We start from the raw sequence: 18,092 nt of genomic DNA, 5'->3' as shown, positions 1-18,092 counted from the left end.
AAAATCTCTGGCCACCACGCCAAAGGAGACACAATGCTCATTGAACAGGGTTATAATTTTTGACATGAAGGCAGGAGTATCTGTGTTAGGTTTAATATATATATATATATGTTTAATATAGTAATTGGTTGACCATATAGTGACCCAGTTATCAAAATAAATCTCCCCTCCGGATCAGATATGTTTTTGTCAATTATGAATGGAACATTTTTATGGATAAGTATGGCTGTGCCTCTACTGTTTGATTTGAAAGATGAGAAATACACCTGTCCCACCCAAGCTCTGCAGAGTTTTCCATGTTCAGCATCACAGAGGTGTGTCTCTTGTAATAGCGCAATGTCTGCTTTTTCCTTTTTTAGAGCACATAGTATCTTTTTTCGTTTTATTGCATGCCCTAGACCATGTCAGTTCCATGTCAATAGATTTAAGTGTGAGCGGACCAAGTAATTGGGCGTCACTCTAAAGCGGGAAGGTGGAATAAACGAGTCAGGAGTAAGTTTTCTTGATTGAACACAGTTCTCTATTGAGGGCATTGGGTCAACACAAACACTCCAACATAATCAATGGAAATCTTCCAAGGAAAAACATACATCTTCTTCTCCAGATGAAACAAGAACAAAATAGGATTATCTTTAAACTACAACAAAAAGTCACGGGCTTGTCACCGTCTTAGTGGTTCTTCCTGGATAGCTCCTCTCTCTCGGTGGCCATCTTCCAGAGATAGTTTCCCCTCTCTCTGCTGGTTCCATTCTCTCTCTTATAGGGGAAGGAGAGTATGTCATTAGTACCGTCAGCTGTGCTTAATTGCCTCTGGTTACCTTGTCTCCCATGCCTTGTTGGGCTACTATCCATGAGCCCAGCCTGCCCTCTGGTGGTCCTTCCACATACCTTCCCCCCCAGGACCGAACCGGAGGGTCGGGCGCCAGACGCACCGTCTTGGTCGCGTCGGGACAGCGCGTCTGCATTCCCGTTCCTCGATCCGGCCCTGTGGATGACATGGAAAGAGAACGGTTGTAAAGACAAAAACCATCTGGCTATTCTGTTGTTATTGTTTCTCTTACCAGCCATCCACGTGAGGGGCGCATGGTCAGTAACTAATGCAAACCTCCGACCCAGTAGGTAGTACCGGAGATAATCGAGGGCCCACTTGATGGCTAAGGCCTCTTTCTCTACGGTCGCATACCTCTGTTCCCGATCGCTGAGCTTCCTACTAATGAAGAGAATCGGCTTCTCTTCTTCACCTTTACCCTGAGCTAGTACGGCCCCGAGCCCTGTATCCGAGGCGTCGACCTGCACAATGAACTCTTGTGAGAAGTCCGGAGCCTGTAGAACGGGATCAGAACACAGGCCATCTTTGAGCAATTGAAAGGCCTCTTCCGTCTCGTCTTTCCACTCTACCTGGTTTGGCAGTTTTTTCCTGATGAGGTTTGTGAGGGGGTTGGCAATGGTTGCATATCCCGGGATAAAACGGCGATAATATCCTGTTATCCCTAAGAAGGCCCGAACGTCTCGCTTGGTCCGGGGTCGAGGCCAGTCACGAATGGCCCTTGTCTTCTCTGCCTGTGGGCGTATTTTCCCATTCCCCACGGTGTACCCCAGGTATTCCGCTTCGGACAGGCCCAGGCAGCATTTATTTGGATTGGCTGTCAACCCTGTGGCTTCCAAACTCACGAGCACCGCCCGTAATCGCAGGAGGTGACTATCCCAGTCCTCGCTGTGGATGACCACATCGTCTATGTACGCCGCTGCATACTCTTGATGGGGCCGTAGAATGGCATCCATGAGGCGTTGGAAAGTTGCAGCGGCACCGTGCAGTCCGAAGGGCATCCTCACATACTGGAAAAGCCCCTCTGGGGTGGCGAAGGCAGTCTTTGGGCGATCCTCCGGAGCCACCGGCACTTGCCAATATCCCTTCGTCAAATCCAGGGTAGTGATGAACTTGGCCTTTCCTAAGCGCTCCAAGAGTTCATCCACGCGGGGCATGGGATACGCATCGAATGTAGAGATGGCATTCACGCCCCTAAAGTCGTTGCAGAGTCTCATACTACCATCGGATTTGGGGACCAGGACTATGGGACTGGACCACTCACTCGTCGAGGGCTCGATCACGCCCATCCTCAACATTTCCCTCACCTCTTTCTTAGCGATGACTCGGCGAGCCTCAGGAATCCTGTAAGGGCGGATATGCACCTTCTTGCCGGGTTCAGTGTGGATATGGTGGAACAGGACATCTGTTTGTCCTGGGAATGGAGAGAATATTCGACCGAAGTTCATAATCAGCTTGACTAGCTGTCTTGACTGCTCCGGTAGGAGAGTGTGGCCACGGCGCACCTGTGGTAGAGCCTCCTCTTTTCCTTTTCCCTCCAGGGCCATCAAAGCCACCTCCTCCTCTCGTCCATGGTACGTCTTCAGCAGGTTTATGTGATAGAGTTGGACCTTCTTCCTCCTGTCAGGTTGCTTGATGAGGTAATTGACCGGTGAGACCCTTTTCATTACCTCGTAGGGCCCCCTCCACTGCGCCAGCAAGCGATGTTCGGCCGTGGGCACAAGCACCATCACTTTCTCTCCCACGGTGAACTCACGTGGGGTCGCGGACTTATCATAGGCCCGGCCTTGGGTCCTTTGGGCCTTCTCCATATGCTCCTTGACTATGGGCCACACTGCTGACAGGCGGTCTCTCATCAGGGTAACGTGCTCTATTGTGGATCGAAAGGGGCATGGTTGGGTCTCCCAGGTCTCCTTGGCTAAGTCGAGGATTCCTCGACAGGGTCTGCCATAGAGCAATTCAAACGGAGAGAATCCAGTGGATGCCTGGGGTACTTCTCGCAGGGCAAACATTAAGTGTGGGAGAAGCATGTCCCAGTTTTTCCCGTCTCGGGACACCACTCTTCTCAACATGCTTTTAATAGTTTTGTTCAAGCGTTCACACAACCCGTCTGTTTGAGGGTGGAATATGCTTGTACGTATCTGTTGAACCTGATATAACCGACACAAGTCCTTCATCAACCGGGACATGAACGGGATTCCTTGATCGGTTAAGATAGTCTTGGGGAGGCCCACACGAGAGAACATCAGGAATAACTCCTTGGCAATTCCCTTTGACGACATGTTACGCAGGGGTATGGCCTCCGGGAACTTGGTAGCGTAATCTATAACCACTAGGATGTACTCGTGTCCTCTGGCGGATTTTGGGAGGGGTCCTACGAGGTCCATAGCTATGCGTTCAAAGGGAGTCTCTATGATGGGGAGAGGAATCAAAGGGTTACGTAGGTGTGGCCGTGGGGCTGTACGTTGACATTGATCACACGTCCTACAATACCTGGCCACATCCCGGGTGACCCGGGGCCAATAGAATCTCTGCATGATTCTGTCAATAGTCTTGTCTCGTGCCAGGTGTCCTCCTAGGACGTGGGAATGGGCTAACTGTAGAACTGTATCCCTGTATGGCCTAGGCACCATTAGTAATTCCTGGTTTTCCCCCCTTCGTCGTACGACCCAGTATAAGAGACCCCGCCTGATTGCATAGTAAGGAAGAGGGGGCTCACCTGATCCGTCGACGTTCCTCCCGTCGATCACCTTCACCTTCCTCATGGCCTCCCTTAGGTCTGGGTCTCTATGCTGCGAGGTGCCGAACTGTCCCTTTAATTCCTGGGGCAGGTCGACCTTGGTAGAGGGATGTGGAGGATGTTCCACATCCCCATCAGGGGTGACCGAGGAGAATCCCTTCCAGGTTCCCTCCTCGGATGGAGCTTCAAATATATCCCTTAGCGCCTGGTTGCTCCTTTCTTCCTGCGTTGTGTATAACCCTTCACATGTGTCTTCATCGGTGGTTTCCTGGAATATCTGTCGTAAACGTTGGGTCGCTATTTCTTCCTCTGCTGCAGAGGACGAGGACGCGGCTACGTCTCCTTGTAGGACTACTACCTCGGGCTTGGATTTTCTCTTCTTTCCTGTCCCTCTTCTTCCCGTACATAACGTCATCTGCCGAAGCTCCTTATATAGGGGACAGTCTCTCCCGATCAATAATGGCACCTTCAGCTGGGGCACTTTCCCTGCCCTGACTGTACACCTTCCTTTTGGAGTGAGAATAGGCAGATTCACAGTGGGGTAATAGTGGGTGTCTCCATGGATACAGGATACGGCTACTTTGTCTGGTAGCAGTGCTGCGGAGGTCACCATCCGCTCCTCTACTAACGTAACCATACTTCCCGAGTCGAGAATAGCTACCACATCTTGTCCTTCGACTCGCACCGGAATCTCTGAGGCTGGGGCTATCTCTGTTAACCAACAGTGTTGATCCTGCCCCCTCAAAACGGGATGTGTGGGGATAGGCAGTGATGACTCCGTGACCATGGGCTCATCCTTGCTAGGACATTGTGGGGCATAATGGTTGGGAGACTGACATTTATAACACCGACCCTGCTGTGTGGTGGCTGACTTCTCCCACCTCTGGGGGGGGTTTGGACGTTTCGGCGGCGGGCGCGCCGGGATGAGTCGTGGTACGGGATTGGAAGACTCCTTCCGTTCCTCCTTGTCACTTTTTAACAACTCCCCTGTAGACCGATATGTTTCTACCGCCTGGGCTATGTCGTCGGCTGACAACGGGTTGGCTTGTCCCACAACCCTTTTTAAGTCACTGGGTAATTCTCTCAATATCTTGTCCACTACGAGAGTCTCTATCACATGTCCTACTCCCTTTCCAGGTTCTAGCCACTGTTTCGTCAGTCGTATTAATGCGAAGATCTGGGCACGGACGGGTTGATCAGCTGTATAGGTCCATTGATGGAATTTTACAGCCCTATCTCTGGCAGTCAGTTGGTACCGGGACAGGATCTCGGTTTTTAGTCGCCCATAGTCCGCAGCTTCGCGGGAATCCAGGTCAAAATAGGCTTCCTGAGCCACCCCGGTCAAAAGAGGGGCTAATGCGCTCGCCCATTCTGTGGGCGGCCACTCTTCCAAGGTGGCCGTCCTTTCGAAGGTCATGAGAAAGGCCTCAATATCATCCTCCTTGGAGAGACGAGGTAAGATGGCGTGAGCAGCCGCTCTTGGCTTAACTCTAGGTTCTTCTCGTCGGCTCAGCTGTTGTTGCAGGAGTTCTATGGTTGTCTGCTGTGCCGTGATCAATTGTTGTAGAAGGGAGTTATCCATCGTTCTTGAAGGGTTCCTCCGGGTCTACTGGAAGAATCTTGATTTACTCACTTATCCTTGTGTCACTCGTCCACCTAGTGCCCGCATTCTCCACCAATGTGAGCGGACCAAGTAATTGGGCGTCACTCTAAAGCGGGAAGGTGGAATAAACGAGTCAGGAGTAAGTTTTCTTGATTGAACACAGTTCTCTATTGAGGGCATTGGGTCAACACAAACACTCCAACATAATCAATGGAAATCTTCCAAGGAAAAACATACATCTTCTTCTCCAGATGAAACAAGAACATAATAGGATTATCTTTAAACTACAACAAAAAGTCACGGGCTTGTCACCGTCTTAGTGGTTCTTCCTGGATAGCTCCTCTCTCTCGGTGGCCATCTTCCAGAGATAGTTTCCCCTCTCTCTGCTGGTTCCATTCTCTCTCTTATAGGGGAAGGAGAGTATGTCATTAGTACCGTCAGCTGTGCTTAATTGCCTCTGGTTACCTTGTCTCCCATGCCTTGTTGGGCTACTATCCATGAGCCCAGCCTGCCCTCTGGTGGTCCTTCCACATAAGGTACTAGTCATCGTCATCGAGCAGTAATCGAACTTTAGTGCAAGTCATCGCTGGGTAAAAGTGGATAGTAATTACAGCTGCGTTCACATAAAAGGAAAATAAATGGTGTACATAAAATAATAATCTCTGAACACCCCAGCCGAGTTCCCAAACAACTCGACACATCCCGTTGGATCTATTTACCCCCCCGCTCAGTCTCAATTCTGTGTTCCGAATAAAACAAAAACCGGGAACAGTTAGCAACGCACAACGTCTCCCTCTCCCCACCAAAGAAATGCCTCATCCTCTCCACCCCGCATTGAGTAAATAACACAGTTGCCCTCGTCCAGACCACAGTAAAAGAGGGGAGAAAAATAAAATCAATAGCCCAGCCTACATATGCCTCCCCCAAGGGACATAGGGAACCCCAGGTAATAATAGCAACAACAAAAAAACAGGGAAATAAAAGTAGGCTGAAACATTAGTAGGCCTAGGTTAGGCTATACAGCCCATCCCTCTCAGTTAAAGGACAATAAATATAAATTGGACGGCTATAATGACATTTAGGGGGTGGATCTCTGGATATCGGCTATATGTCGTCTTACCTCCTTTAGTAATGGCATTAATCGCATTTAGTCATTGGTCTGTTTCTCATTGGCCAGGATTGTCTTTCAAAAAACGTTTTGCCTCTTCGGGAGTTTTGAAGTGTCGCAAGGCTCCTTGGTGAAGAATCCTGAGCTCATTTGGGTATTTGAATCCCCTGAAGATGCCTCGGTCAATGGAGTATTTCTTCACTTCGTCAAATTCTCTGCGCTTTCGGCGTATTCCAGCTGACAGGTCCTGGTGTAAAGCGAGTTTGGCGTTTCCCACTGTGATGGTGTTGTTTTTCGCCGCCTGTAGGACTCGTTCCTTGTCGGTGAATCTCAGGAAACTTATGGTGATTGGGCGCGGTGGTTGTCTGCCTGCTGGTGGGGGCCTCAGTGCTCGGTGAGCTCTCTCGAGTTCTATGGGCCTGTCGGTGGGCAGGTGGAGCCACTCGGGAAGTTTGTCTTGCAGGTAGCGGATCAGTGGCATGTTTCCCTCTTCTTTTTCGCCCAGATTGAATAGAACACAATTATTCCTTCGCCCCCTGTTTTCCAGGTCCTCTGTTTTCTCTTCCAGATGCTCGATTTTCTTTTTAGCATATGCTATTGTTTCCATGGCATCTGTCAATAAGTTTTCCATGGATAGGATTCGCCCCTCTGCCTCGTCCAGGCGCCCCGCGTTTATGGTTATCTTGTTGTTGATGTCAGGCAAAGCGTTTTCCAGGATTGTCACCTTGCCCCCTATCGCACTGAGCTGAGAATTAATGGCATCTAATTTAGTGTTTAGTTCTGTACGTTGGGATCTCAACTCAGAAAGGATGTCTTCGACAGAGTGCGAGGTTGGCATTCGTTGTGCCTCGTGGGGGAGCGGGTTCTCTTGCTCCTGGCTAATGGCGCTAGTTTTTTCTGAAGCTAGCTTCTTCTTGGAGGCTTTTTCCGTCGCTAATACTCGAGTCCGGGTAAAAATGTCACCTGTAGTGTCGCCTTTTGTAGCCGCCATGACTTTTTCTTACTAAAGCTAAATGAGTGTGAACTTGGAGTGGAGGTAAGATTAGGAATTGGAAACTACTTGTGCGGAGCTCTTAGTTCATGCGGCCATCTCGTTCAAGGGTCACGTGATCCCCCCATCAGTGTTGCTTCCTAAGTGGACAGCTTGATTTCACAGAAGTGTGATTGACTTGGAGTTACATTGTGTTGTTTAAGTGTTCCCTTTATTTTTTTGAGCAGTGTATTTGATGAACATTTCATTAAAACGTATGGATTTCAGCAAACAAAGGCACGTAACAGAGGATAGATATAGGTACACGGTTAGTGTTTAAGAATTGACATGTTGAAGTATCAGCTGCATAGCGACTTGAAGGAGTCGCGGTTCATTTCAAAAACTTTAGTCTGCTCTCAACTCTGTGGACGAAATACTTGGCAATAACCAACTAAGCATTATGAAACTTTTATTCGATAAAGTAAGCCTTACCTATCAAAATAGCAATTCACTCTAATTGTGACCATATTGGACACTCAATAGGCAGGTTTCCATTGATCCAGGTTTATTAGACAAAAGCAGTGTCGCAGCAAAGACATTTTGGCATGTGTAATGGAAACTGCAGGACTAGGAAAACTTTTGTTAAAGATGGACAACCTCTTGATCCGTTCGAGAGGGGTAGATTTGTATTTTGTCTAACTTTCTTTATTGCGACAAATGATGGAAACACTTTGGAAATAAATTATTGCTGAAAAATTGAAGGTACACGGGCATTTGATGTCATCACATAACTATAAATCAATCAAATGTATTATTAAAGCCCTTTTTAAATCAGCCAATGTCACAAAGTGCAATACAGAACCCAGCATAAAACCCCAAAAGATGTAGAAGCACTGTGGCTAAGAAAAACTCCCTAGAAAGGCAGGAACCTAGGAAGAAACCAGGCACTGAGGGATGGCCAGTCCTCTTCTGGCTGTGCCGGGTGGAGATTATAACAGTACATGGCCAAGATTTTCAAAGGTTCATCGATGACCACCAGGGTCAAATAATAATCACAGTGGTTGTAGAGGGTGTGACAGGTCAGCACCTCAGGAGTAAATGTCAGTTGGCTTTTCATAGCCAATCATTCAGAGTTAGAGACAGCAGGTGCAGTAGAGAGAGAGTCGAAAACAGCAGGTCCGGGACAAGGTAGCACGTCCGGTGAACAGGTCAGGGTTCCATAGCCGCAGGCAAAATAGTTGAAACTGGAGCAACAGCACGACCAGGTGGACTGGGAACAGCCAGGAGTCATCAGGCCAGGTAGTCCTGAGGCATGGTCCTCAAAGAAAAGAGAGAAAAAGTTAAAGGGAGCATACTTAAATTCACACAGGACACCGGATAAGACAGGATAAATACTCCAGATATAGCAGACTGAACCTAGCCCCGAGACAAACTATTGCAGCATAATTACTGGAGGTTGAGACAGGAAGGGTCGGGAGACACTGTGGCCCCGTCCAACGATACCCCCAGACAGGGCCAACCAGGCAGGATATAACCCCACCCACTTTTCCAAAGTACAGCCCCCACACCACTCGAGGGATATCTTCAACCACCAACTTACTACCCTGAGACAAGACCGAGTATAGCCCACAAACAGGAAGATCACGTCAGTGACGCACCCCTCTTATGGACGGCATGGAAGAGCACCAGTAAGCCAGTGACTCAGCCCCTGTAATAGGGTTAGAGGCAGAGAATTCCAGTGGCGAGAGGGGAAACCGGCCAGGCAGAAACAGCAAGGGTGGTTTGTCGCTCTACTTCCTTTCCGTTCACCTTCACACCCCTGGGTCAGACTACACTCAATCATAGGACCTACTGAAGAGATGAGTCTTCAATAAAGACTTAAAGGTCGAGACCCGAGTCAGCGTCTCTCACATGGATAGGCAGACCATTCCATAAAAATTGAGCTCTGTAGAAGAAAGCCCTGCCTCCAGCTGTTTGCTTAGAAATTCTAGGGACAATAAGGAGGTATGCGTCTTGTGACCGTAGCATACTTGTAGGTATGTACGGCAGGACCAAATCAGAAAGATGGGTAGGAGCAAGCCCATGTAATGCTTCGTAGGTTAGCAGTAAAACCTTGAAATCAGCCCTAGCCTTAACAGAAAGCCAGTGTAGAGAGGCTTGCAGTGGAGTAAAATGATCTATGATTTTTTGGTTCTAGTCAAGATTCTAGCAGTTAGTGCTTTGTCCGGGTACTTTGTATGTTCTTCAAAAGAAAGATCATGGTCCAGAGTAACGCCGAGGTCCTTCAGTTTTATTTGAGACGACTGTACAACCATCAAGATTAATTGTCAGATCCAACAGAATATCTTTGTTTCTTGGGACCTAGAACTAGAATCTCTTTTGTCCGAGTTTAAAAGTGCCACTCCACATTTCATTCTAAATGCCTAATACTTGCAAAATAATAAATGCAAACTCTTTGCAGGACAAGGATTGCCCTGACTTTCAAGAATGCCTTAATAGCTTCGCCTTGATTTTCTGGTTGGCTAGCAAGTTTCACCATCCAATTATTTCAGATCTTGAGCCCACCAGTTTGAAGTCTTAAACCGGGAAATTAGTGACCTCTGGTTGGTTCAGCCATCCTATCGGAAAAATGTATGGGAAAATAATGCTTAAAATAAGTGCTAAAGCTAACACATTTCGTTCTATTAGATAGTAACAGTAATTTAACATTACGATTATGAATTATGAAGCCTTTGTGCTTTTTTAAAATGACATACATTCTTCAAAATTCACAAAAAGTGATGTTAGCTGATGAAGATTATCTCAGAGAACAAAACGTATAAAATATAAACCCGTGTTTCCTTCATACCTTATTTTTGGCGTTTATCCAAAAACCCTACAAAAATGCCATTCATTTTCCCAATAAGTTTTTTCCAACGAACCATGATAGGAGTTAGTGCCTACAATAAACCGCCATCACTATTTCTCTCTATGTGAGTGCAAGTTTCACCATAGCAAAATGATGGCACATGAGAATTATTAGAATATGGCTAAAAAAAACCTGGGCACAGGAACGCGCCCTCAATGTGCCTGGACAGATTCTGGGTGGAGTTGACCCTACTGCTTCACCTCTTCCTTTCTGATAGGCTGTAGCCCGTCCCTGGAGGATTCAGACCCGCCATTTTCCTGCAAGCCTCCAGTCCATTGGAGCCAGCAGGGGGAGGTGAAGTAGAAAAGAGCACAGACTTATTCAGTGGGAACTAAAGAGAGAGGGGGGAGTCAGTTAGTGCGAGAGAACGAGAGAGGGGGAGTCAGTTAGTGCGAGAGAACGAGAGAGGGGGAGTCAGTTAGTGCGAGAGAACGAGAGAGGGGGGAGTCAGTTAGTGCGAGAGAACGAGAGAGGGGGAGTCAGTTAGTGCGAGAGAAAGAGAGAGGGGGGGAGTCAGTTAGTGCGAGAGAAAGAGAGAGGGGGGAGTCAGTTAGTGCGAGAGAACGAGAGAGGGGGAGTCAGTTAGTGCGAGAGAAAGACTTTGTTAGGAGAGAGAGCTCATTCGGAATTGGCAAGAGGTAAAAACTCTTAAGTTTGTATCCAATATAATATACAGCCAAACTTCAATTTTACGCTCACTTATCGTGGATGTGGGCTACATATCACCCTGGGATTTAGCTACAAGAGTAACGTTCCTGCCGTCTCATTTTTCTCGTCTTTATTTTGTGTCATGTGGCAGAACTGTGGAAGCTACAGAGGACAATAGCGATTCCACAGGATTTGAAACATTTGTTCTATATCTTAATACAGAAGTGCGAAGATGTCTGGGCAAAGCATTACGGACAGGATAACCGCAGCTCAACACAGTGTTACCGGATCTGCGGTGGCAAAAACTGTGTGCAAGGCGACTACGCATGAAATTATGGGGCCGAAAAAGAAACATTTAGATTGTAAGTATCAATATGTCGGCGAGTTTCCACAATGTTGCGTTTGATCAAGCGTATGTATTCGTTAGAAATTGTTTGGACTCTGGTTGAGGCCTACGAACAAACTGACCCGTAGGCTATAATCAAGTAGTTCTTGTCTGATGTTCGCCTACCTATGAAACGATGCGAGATTATCTAGAAATGTTCTACAATTACCCTAAATTCGAGTCAGATGTCATGCTGTCAATTTTCTATTGAAATTAGCCTTGGCACGTGCTTGCCATGTAAACAATGAGATTAACTGGATTACAATCACGTCATAGCCTATAGGCTACTATTTATTGTAACGTTTTAAATTTATCAAGAAATGGTTTGACTTCCACCAAGGATGATGGTTCTAATTTAAATTATATATATATATAATGCAATTATTTAATAATATAAATCTGAACTGCTCTAATTTGTTTATGGTGGCTTCTATCTCCTTCCAATAGCGATTTTACTTGCTTACAGGCAATTTACTGTCCACTGAGTGTGCCTACATGATCGTATGCTCTGCGAACCTAGACGTTATCAGAGGGTTTCTCCTCCCAGTATTTTTGGCTGACTCTGTTCTTTAATCGTTCAATGGGGAACCTCGACAGAAACGTAACTTTTAGTGTCATTACCCGCAAGATGTTCTGACTAGGCATGTAAAATAATACCCTATGCACTTCCTGACATTTGACCATAGTTGAGTCAGTTTTTCATTCAGTCAGTTTTTACCCTTTTTGGGCCTTTGGATAAGACCCAGCTATCACAGTGAGGAGTGATGTTTGCCTATTAGGGATCAGGGGACCATTAGCCTTGGTGGCCATGATGTTGGGAATAAAGCTGGGACACAGATTCACACCACCTACTCTTGTGATAAGTACCATGGGATCTTTGTGACCAGACCACAGTGCGCCACACCTTATACCACACCCATGTTATATGGTTCATGAGCATTGTGAAATCAACTTGCATGCACATAATACACAATAAAATAAACACTGAATCAGGCAAGTAACCTGGGAAGCAATTACTGAAATTAGATCTCAATCCAACCATGTGTTGGTATATTTGATTTCTCATTATACATATTTTCTATTGAAGCATGTCATGAGTGTGGTCAGAGTACTGCAGTGATGTTTTTGCTCTATTTAAATTCTCTAATACAACAGGCTACCTACTCAGGTTTTTCCGGTTCTTCCTTCTGAATCCAACCAAAATTTGACTTTGCTTTATGCAAACCCCTCCAAGACACGCTTATACAGTGCATTCGCTAAGTATTCAGACCCCTTGACTTTTTCCAAATTGTTACATTACAGCCTTGTTCTAAAATGGATTATATAAACATGTTCCCTCATCAATCTACACACAATATCCCATAATGACAAAGCAAAAACAGGGTTTTAGAAATGTAATACATTTTAGAATAAGTCTGTAATGTAACAAAATGTGGAAAAGGGGAAGGGGTCTGAATACTTTCCGAATGTACTGTTTTGTACACTGAGTGTACAAAACAGGAACACCTACCTAATATTGAGTTGCTCCCCCTTTTGCCCTCAGAACAGCATCTAGGATTTGATACCAGCAACCCTCCAGTTGCCAGCTCACTTCCTGTCAGATTTCTCCTGTCAGACCTAGGATTTGAACCGGCAACCCTACCTGCCGCCCCATAAATCCATGGCTGCCCAAATACACCAAAGCAGACCCAGTTAGACTGCTGAACAACTAATCAAATGGCCTTCCGGATTGTTTATATTGACCCCACCACCACCACCTCACCTGATTTTTACACTGCTGATACTCGCTGTTTATTATTTATGCATAGTCACTTTTTTACAAATGACCTCGACTAACCTGTATCCCCTCACATTGATTTGGTACCGGTAGCCCCTGTACATGGCCTCATTATTGTTGTGTACATTTGTTACTTTTTTATTAGATTTTTTTTAAATGGAAAAAAAACAAAAACTTTTGTTTATTTAATATAGAGTTAACCAACAATGCAGTTCAATACATTTTATTAAGGGCTTTTAAGTAAGAATTTCACGGTAAGGTCTCCACCTGTTCGGAGCATGTGACAAATGAAAAAGTATTTGATTTGAGATAAAAACCAGGGTCAGACCCACCTCCAGACCAGGATTCGAAAGCGCAGGGTCTTATAACCCGGGATTACCCTAATTCACAGTGGCGGTGGTGCATAAATATGGCGTCCTCCATGCACTTACCAGAATTGCCTCATTTACTAAGTTCGCTGTATTGTTCATGTCTCTCTCTTACTCTACACATTTTTTTAAAATACATTTTTTAAAGTTGCTATTAGCACATGATCCCAATTTCAGCCATAAGATGCTGGCAATTTGAAAAACTGAAAGTAGACTCCTGATATATTGATGCATTGAACCAGGCACAAGCAGGTCTCAATGAAAATGACATTAGCAGTGGTTAAGGTTTTTCCTTTCCAACAAACTGACGTTGTGATTGCATGTTGACGCACAAAAATAACACCTACAAAAGAGTGCATCAAGTCTTGTTCATGAAAAACTGGAGGTATCAAGTATTTATGGCCAACCGATTTTAGTCACCAGCAGAACAGTTTTCTGTTACAGTGACTATTTGCAATTACAATAACAAGCCTTCTCAATGGCTGAACAGGTTTTAAGTTGGCATTAGCATTACCCATTTCGACCGTATCCTGGTTTATGGTGGTGGTAAAAATGTGTTCAGACTCAGTCTAGGTTGTTTTTTTTCCATCTAGTTTATTCCGTTTCTTCCTGGTGTTTGCCCTTGCCGTGTCGGGTTACTCCCGTTTAATGGGTTTAAATTCTGGGTCATTCTCAACACCCTAGCATCAGTGCTGAAGTAGATTGACTGCAGGCATCGCCACATCAATATCTGTTCACACCATGCTGCTTATTTGCATACGTTTCGGTGACTAGAGACTGAAACCAATTTCCTGCTGGGCACTATTTTTAGCATTGGCTCTGTAATAAGAAATGTCATGTGTGGTGTTTGACGGGGGTTTTGAAGGGCATATCTGAAACTCGAAGCTAAAAGAGTGTGTAGAGGCCATCATACCTCACTGACTCCTGTCCCTAGAAGGCTTCTTGATTGGCTTCTTGATAAGGAGGCTGCTGGGGAGGGCCTCAAGGCGCCTTTTGTAGTCTGGGGGTGGCAGGAGCGGAGCAGGAATGTCACAAAGGTTGGAGGTACTTCAGGAGGGCCGGCAGCACTTGGAGTTGGCGTTTCCTCAGACCGAAATAGCAGTGGTGTCTAGCTCCCCTCCGGTCTGATTTGTACGCAAGATATGGCCCCTTTCTCTTAGCTCCTTTGATTTGGGTAGGGTTTCCGGCCAGTGTCCGCATTCTTTAACACAGCCTGTTAAATAAACTCCACCAAACAACTTTGAGACTTAACAGTTACCAGAGAGGGGGAACAAAATGGTGCAAAGGTCAAACTGTAGTCTTTTCCACGTTATGAGCCTGCTCTTGTTTTCTGGTCTGCTTTGGTTAAGAGCAGGTGCAAAATGTGCTCTAAGATGACTGCTCTTGCAATTTTAGAAATATAGAGCTATCACTTTAGTATCCAGTTTGCTGTTATCGGTGCAACTTACCCAACTCAATACTGCACCCATCTATTTACAGAGGGGGGGGGGAAAGACTGCCATTTTATTGCATGTTAGTGATTTTATGGTTTAATTGCTTTTACGCTAACCCATTTCTGCCCATCCCAAAGTGCAAGGGTCAATCGCGAGTGTAGTCTATTTGATGCTTTAGGGACTTTTCAACCACTGTAAATGGAACATTTTATTTTGTCATTGCGTCCCAAAACAGGATGTGTGATCATAATGAGGTATTGAAGTATAGTTCCCAACTTCCCACATCACCTGCCACTTGATATGATTGCTACATTTGGTGAACAATAAAGTCATTATTTTATTTTTTTAAGTCTGTGATGAGGACCTTTGTACTTGACTATAACGTCACCTTCCTTCAGTGAGTCAGCATGCCTGGACTTCCATTTGGAATTGTTCCCTTTTTGATTGCATCCTTTGTGTATTTGTTTGTGCAAAGGTCTTCCCAATTGGACAAACATGATGGATGAGAGTTACACCTTGTTTATTTCCAGAAGGAATTTACTTTTGAAGTCTTAATTTCTTATTTGAGCTCAGGCATACAACTCTCAATGCATGCCCTAAACCAAAGTAATCACACAGGAGGGAGTAGATACGATAGTCCCTCAGCGACAGTAGCTGGGTGGGTGGTGTGGTAGCAATCACCTGACAGTACCTCAGTGGTCCAAATGATCTGGACACAGATCTAGGGTCAGCACACCTCCTTTTGTGAAGGAAACCTCAACACTGACTTTCCTTTCCATTTTTCTCATATGAACATGCAAATACCAGGTATCCATGTTGTATTCTAGCTACTTTACTAAAAAAGGTTGTCCGATTTACTGGGTGTGTAGGTGAGACTGAAACTAGGAAGCTTGAGTTTACCTGATCTTGTTACTTTGATTATAATGTAAGCCTACAATATCTGTTGTACAAAACACTTGTATTGTTTCCTGGACCTATTTGCATCACAATAGAGGTTAGCTGCATGGGACAAGGTGTTATGTCACTTTGAACACTCAACCACCTCCTACTTAAAGCCCTGAGCAGGAGTGTATTTCAGTTAGATAATTCACCAGAAATGTAAAAGGTCATTTTAGAACGATGTTAAGTTGTGAGGACATCTCTCCTCTCTGTGCATGTACAATACTGATTACTGAGCAAGCGTGTTCTATAGGATCCAAACTTATTCTGGGAGTTTGACTTGTGAGTCAATCCTGCAACATGATGCTCCCTAGAATCTGCTGAGGGTAAGGGGCATGATCCATGTAGGTTTCAAACCTCAGTGTGTAGAGTGGAACCCTCAAGCACTTCAGTGCCCCATAAACAAGAAAAAGAGTTGTATTTGAAATGGATACAATCATATGCCGTCAAACTGGTGACCATAATATTCTCCCTGCTGAGCAAGGAAGCACGTTTAGAATTCTATGCGTTTGAGTTGACATTGCATGTTGAGTAAGCCTACATGGATTCAAAATGTGGACAAGGAGGATTGGTACTGATGGGATTGGTTGAATTGGGCCCACTTTTAGCTTTGCTAGTAACCGTGTGAAGGTGCCATGAAGCATTGCCGCGGGAAGCTACAGACGGCTATATTGGTCCGCTAATACAGGACTAGTAAAGGCCCAGAGCACAACTATTTTTTTTTTTTTTTTTTTTTTTTTTTTTGAGACTGCCATTTATTTTGCTTGTGTTATAGATCAGAAGCCTTCATTGGGTGTATGAATTGTCCTCTGAAGCACTGATGTGAACCACCAACTGTTTTTCTTTTTCTTAACCTATGTATTGCACAGTGTGTTAGTGGGGTCTTAGAACCTACTAGGTTGCCTATAGCTTGAATTATTGCTTAATGCCTACTGTCCTGTCCCGTAACCACTGAGGTAGCAGTCAGTTGGGTCAGGCCAGAGGACACGGTAGTACATGCAGCATGAGAGGCTCTGCCACAGGTTCAACCTTACCCCCCCCCCCCCTGCAGAACGCAGTCCACTCAGAGCATGTGACTGCAGTGGCATCAAATGACAGTCCTGCAAAAAGAGTGCTGACACCGCCTGCCCCACTGAATGGAGCCCACTGTAATTCTGAAAAGCCTTTGCGATTCAGTGTCATGATTCAAAGCTGCAAACCAGGCACTACCATCAAATATTCATTCTTTAACCTCCATATTCCGGGAGATTTTTTTTCTCTATTGGCCACTCTCATAGATTAACCTCATTAACCATTTGTCTACAATGAAGTGAAGTGGGCAGTTTGCCTTCAGTTCAGGGTCTTCTGCAAGATTTTTAAAGATTGACCCACTCTGGTCTTACTATACCTGTGTTGTGATCACTGAATACTTTTAGCATGGTCAACTCTATCAGTATAAAATGATTGGATCATATCATCCATATGCTGTGTAGAGCTGGTCCCTAATATAGAGGAAAAAAGGAAACTGGTTACAAATTCCACTGATGCAAACGCAGACCTTGAAAGAGCCACCGACTACTCTAGCTGAGAATGTCAATGCACTGTAATCGTCTTGCATCTGTCCACTGCAAGATCACGTAGTGAACTAACCTAATTGTACTCTCCTGGAACATATCCCTCTACAATTTCAGAAACTGAATTGAAATGAAAATTCTGAAAGGGGGGGAATCCTCTGGTAATTGACTAGTGTTAACTGCTACTGTTCTGCTTAATAAATATTTACTGGAGGAGGTAGAGCCTTAATTCAAAGCTGTATGCTACATCAATGTTTAGGGAAGTGCAAATAACATTTTTGTGGGTTAACACTGATCGCCGTTTGCAGTGAATAAAGTAACACCCAACATTTTCAATGCATATATTCACAATGGATGGGTAAAATAAAATAAAAAGGTACGTAAACATTAGTTGTGTTCACCCTCCACTACACCGCAGGCTTGGGAAATAAACTCACTTCCTGACTGTCAACAGCCGGGCAGGATGTTGATTTATATGTATGTGTGTATTCCAAATATGTCAGGGAGATGATTGTTTGGGAGGGTAGGAAAAGAGTAATACCCTTTTGATCGGCTTCCTGTCATTTATGAATGCGTATCGTCTGTCCACTGTCTCCCCACTAGGGCTGGGCGGCATACCGTATTTTACTATGTACTGGTATTGATGCACGGACCGGTTTGGGTTTTCACTTTACCTTCTATAACGGTATTTGAATGTTTGGTTTGTTAAATGTGATATGCCGTGTGTAACGTCCATTTTTATAGTTTACTCCGCTACTTGAGTCATCCCTCTCTGCTCTCTCTCTCTCCATGCCGCTTTCCACACAGACCTAGTCCCACCCCGTCACTCAAGGA

The 18,092-nt window shown here is 45.2% G+C and overlaps 1 protein-coding gene and 1 long non-coding RNA gene across 51 annotated transcripts in view; one reads left to right on the top strand and one right to left on the bottom strand.

The window, feature by feature from the left end:
• Positions 1 to 7,460: 7,460 nt before the first annotated feature.
• On the bottom strand, positions 7,461 to 10,333 carry LOC149979204 (uncharacterized). Its single transcript, XR_016485106.1, has 2 exons — positions 10,096 to 10,333; positions 7,461 to 8,552 (listed from the first exon to the last, which is right to left on the bottom strand). It is a non-coding gene; the product is annotated as an uncharacterized LOC149979204 (long non-coding RNA).
• A 64-nt stretch (positions 10,334 to 10,397) lies between these two features.
• Positions 10,398 to 18,092, top strand: part of picalma (phosphatidylinositol binding clathrin assembly protein a) — a 58,762-nt gene continuing 51,067 nt past the window's right edge. For 48 of the 50 annotated variants that reach the window (XM_090192720.1, XM_090192712.1, XM_090192711.1 and 45 more), the window contains exons 1-2: positions 10,398 to 10,793; positions 11,026 to 11,165. In XM_090192720.1, the coding sequence (XP_090048846.1) occupies positions 11,036 to 11,165 (130 nt within the window). In that variant the 5' untranslated portion in view covers positions 10,398 to 10,793; positions 11,026 to 11,035. Of the gene's footprint in view, positions 11,166 to 18,092 lie in introns of all 50 variants that reach the window. The other 2 variants (XM_090192705.1, XM_090192708.1) reach the window with 2 other exon arrangements.

Source organism: Oncorhynchus mykiss, chromosome 12 (assembly GCF_057628025.1).
Source record: "Oncorhynchus mykiss isolate SJ-2025 chromosome 12, ASM5762802v1, whole genome shotgun sequence".
Lineage (NCBI taxonomy): Eukaryota > Metazoa > Chordata > Actinopteri > Salmoniformes > Salmonidae > Oncorhynchus > Oncorhynchus mykiss.
Note: the sequence above shows the minus strand (reverse complement) of the source record. Positions and strands in the feature narration are given on the sequence as shown.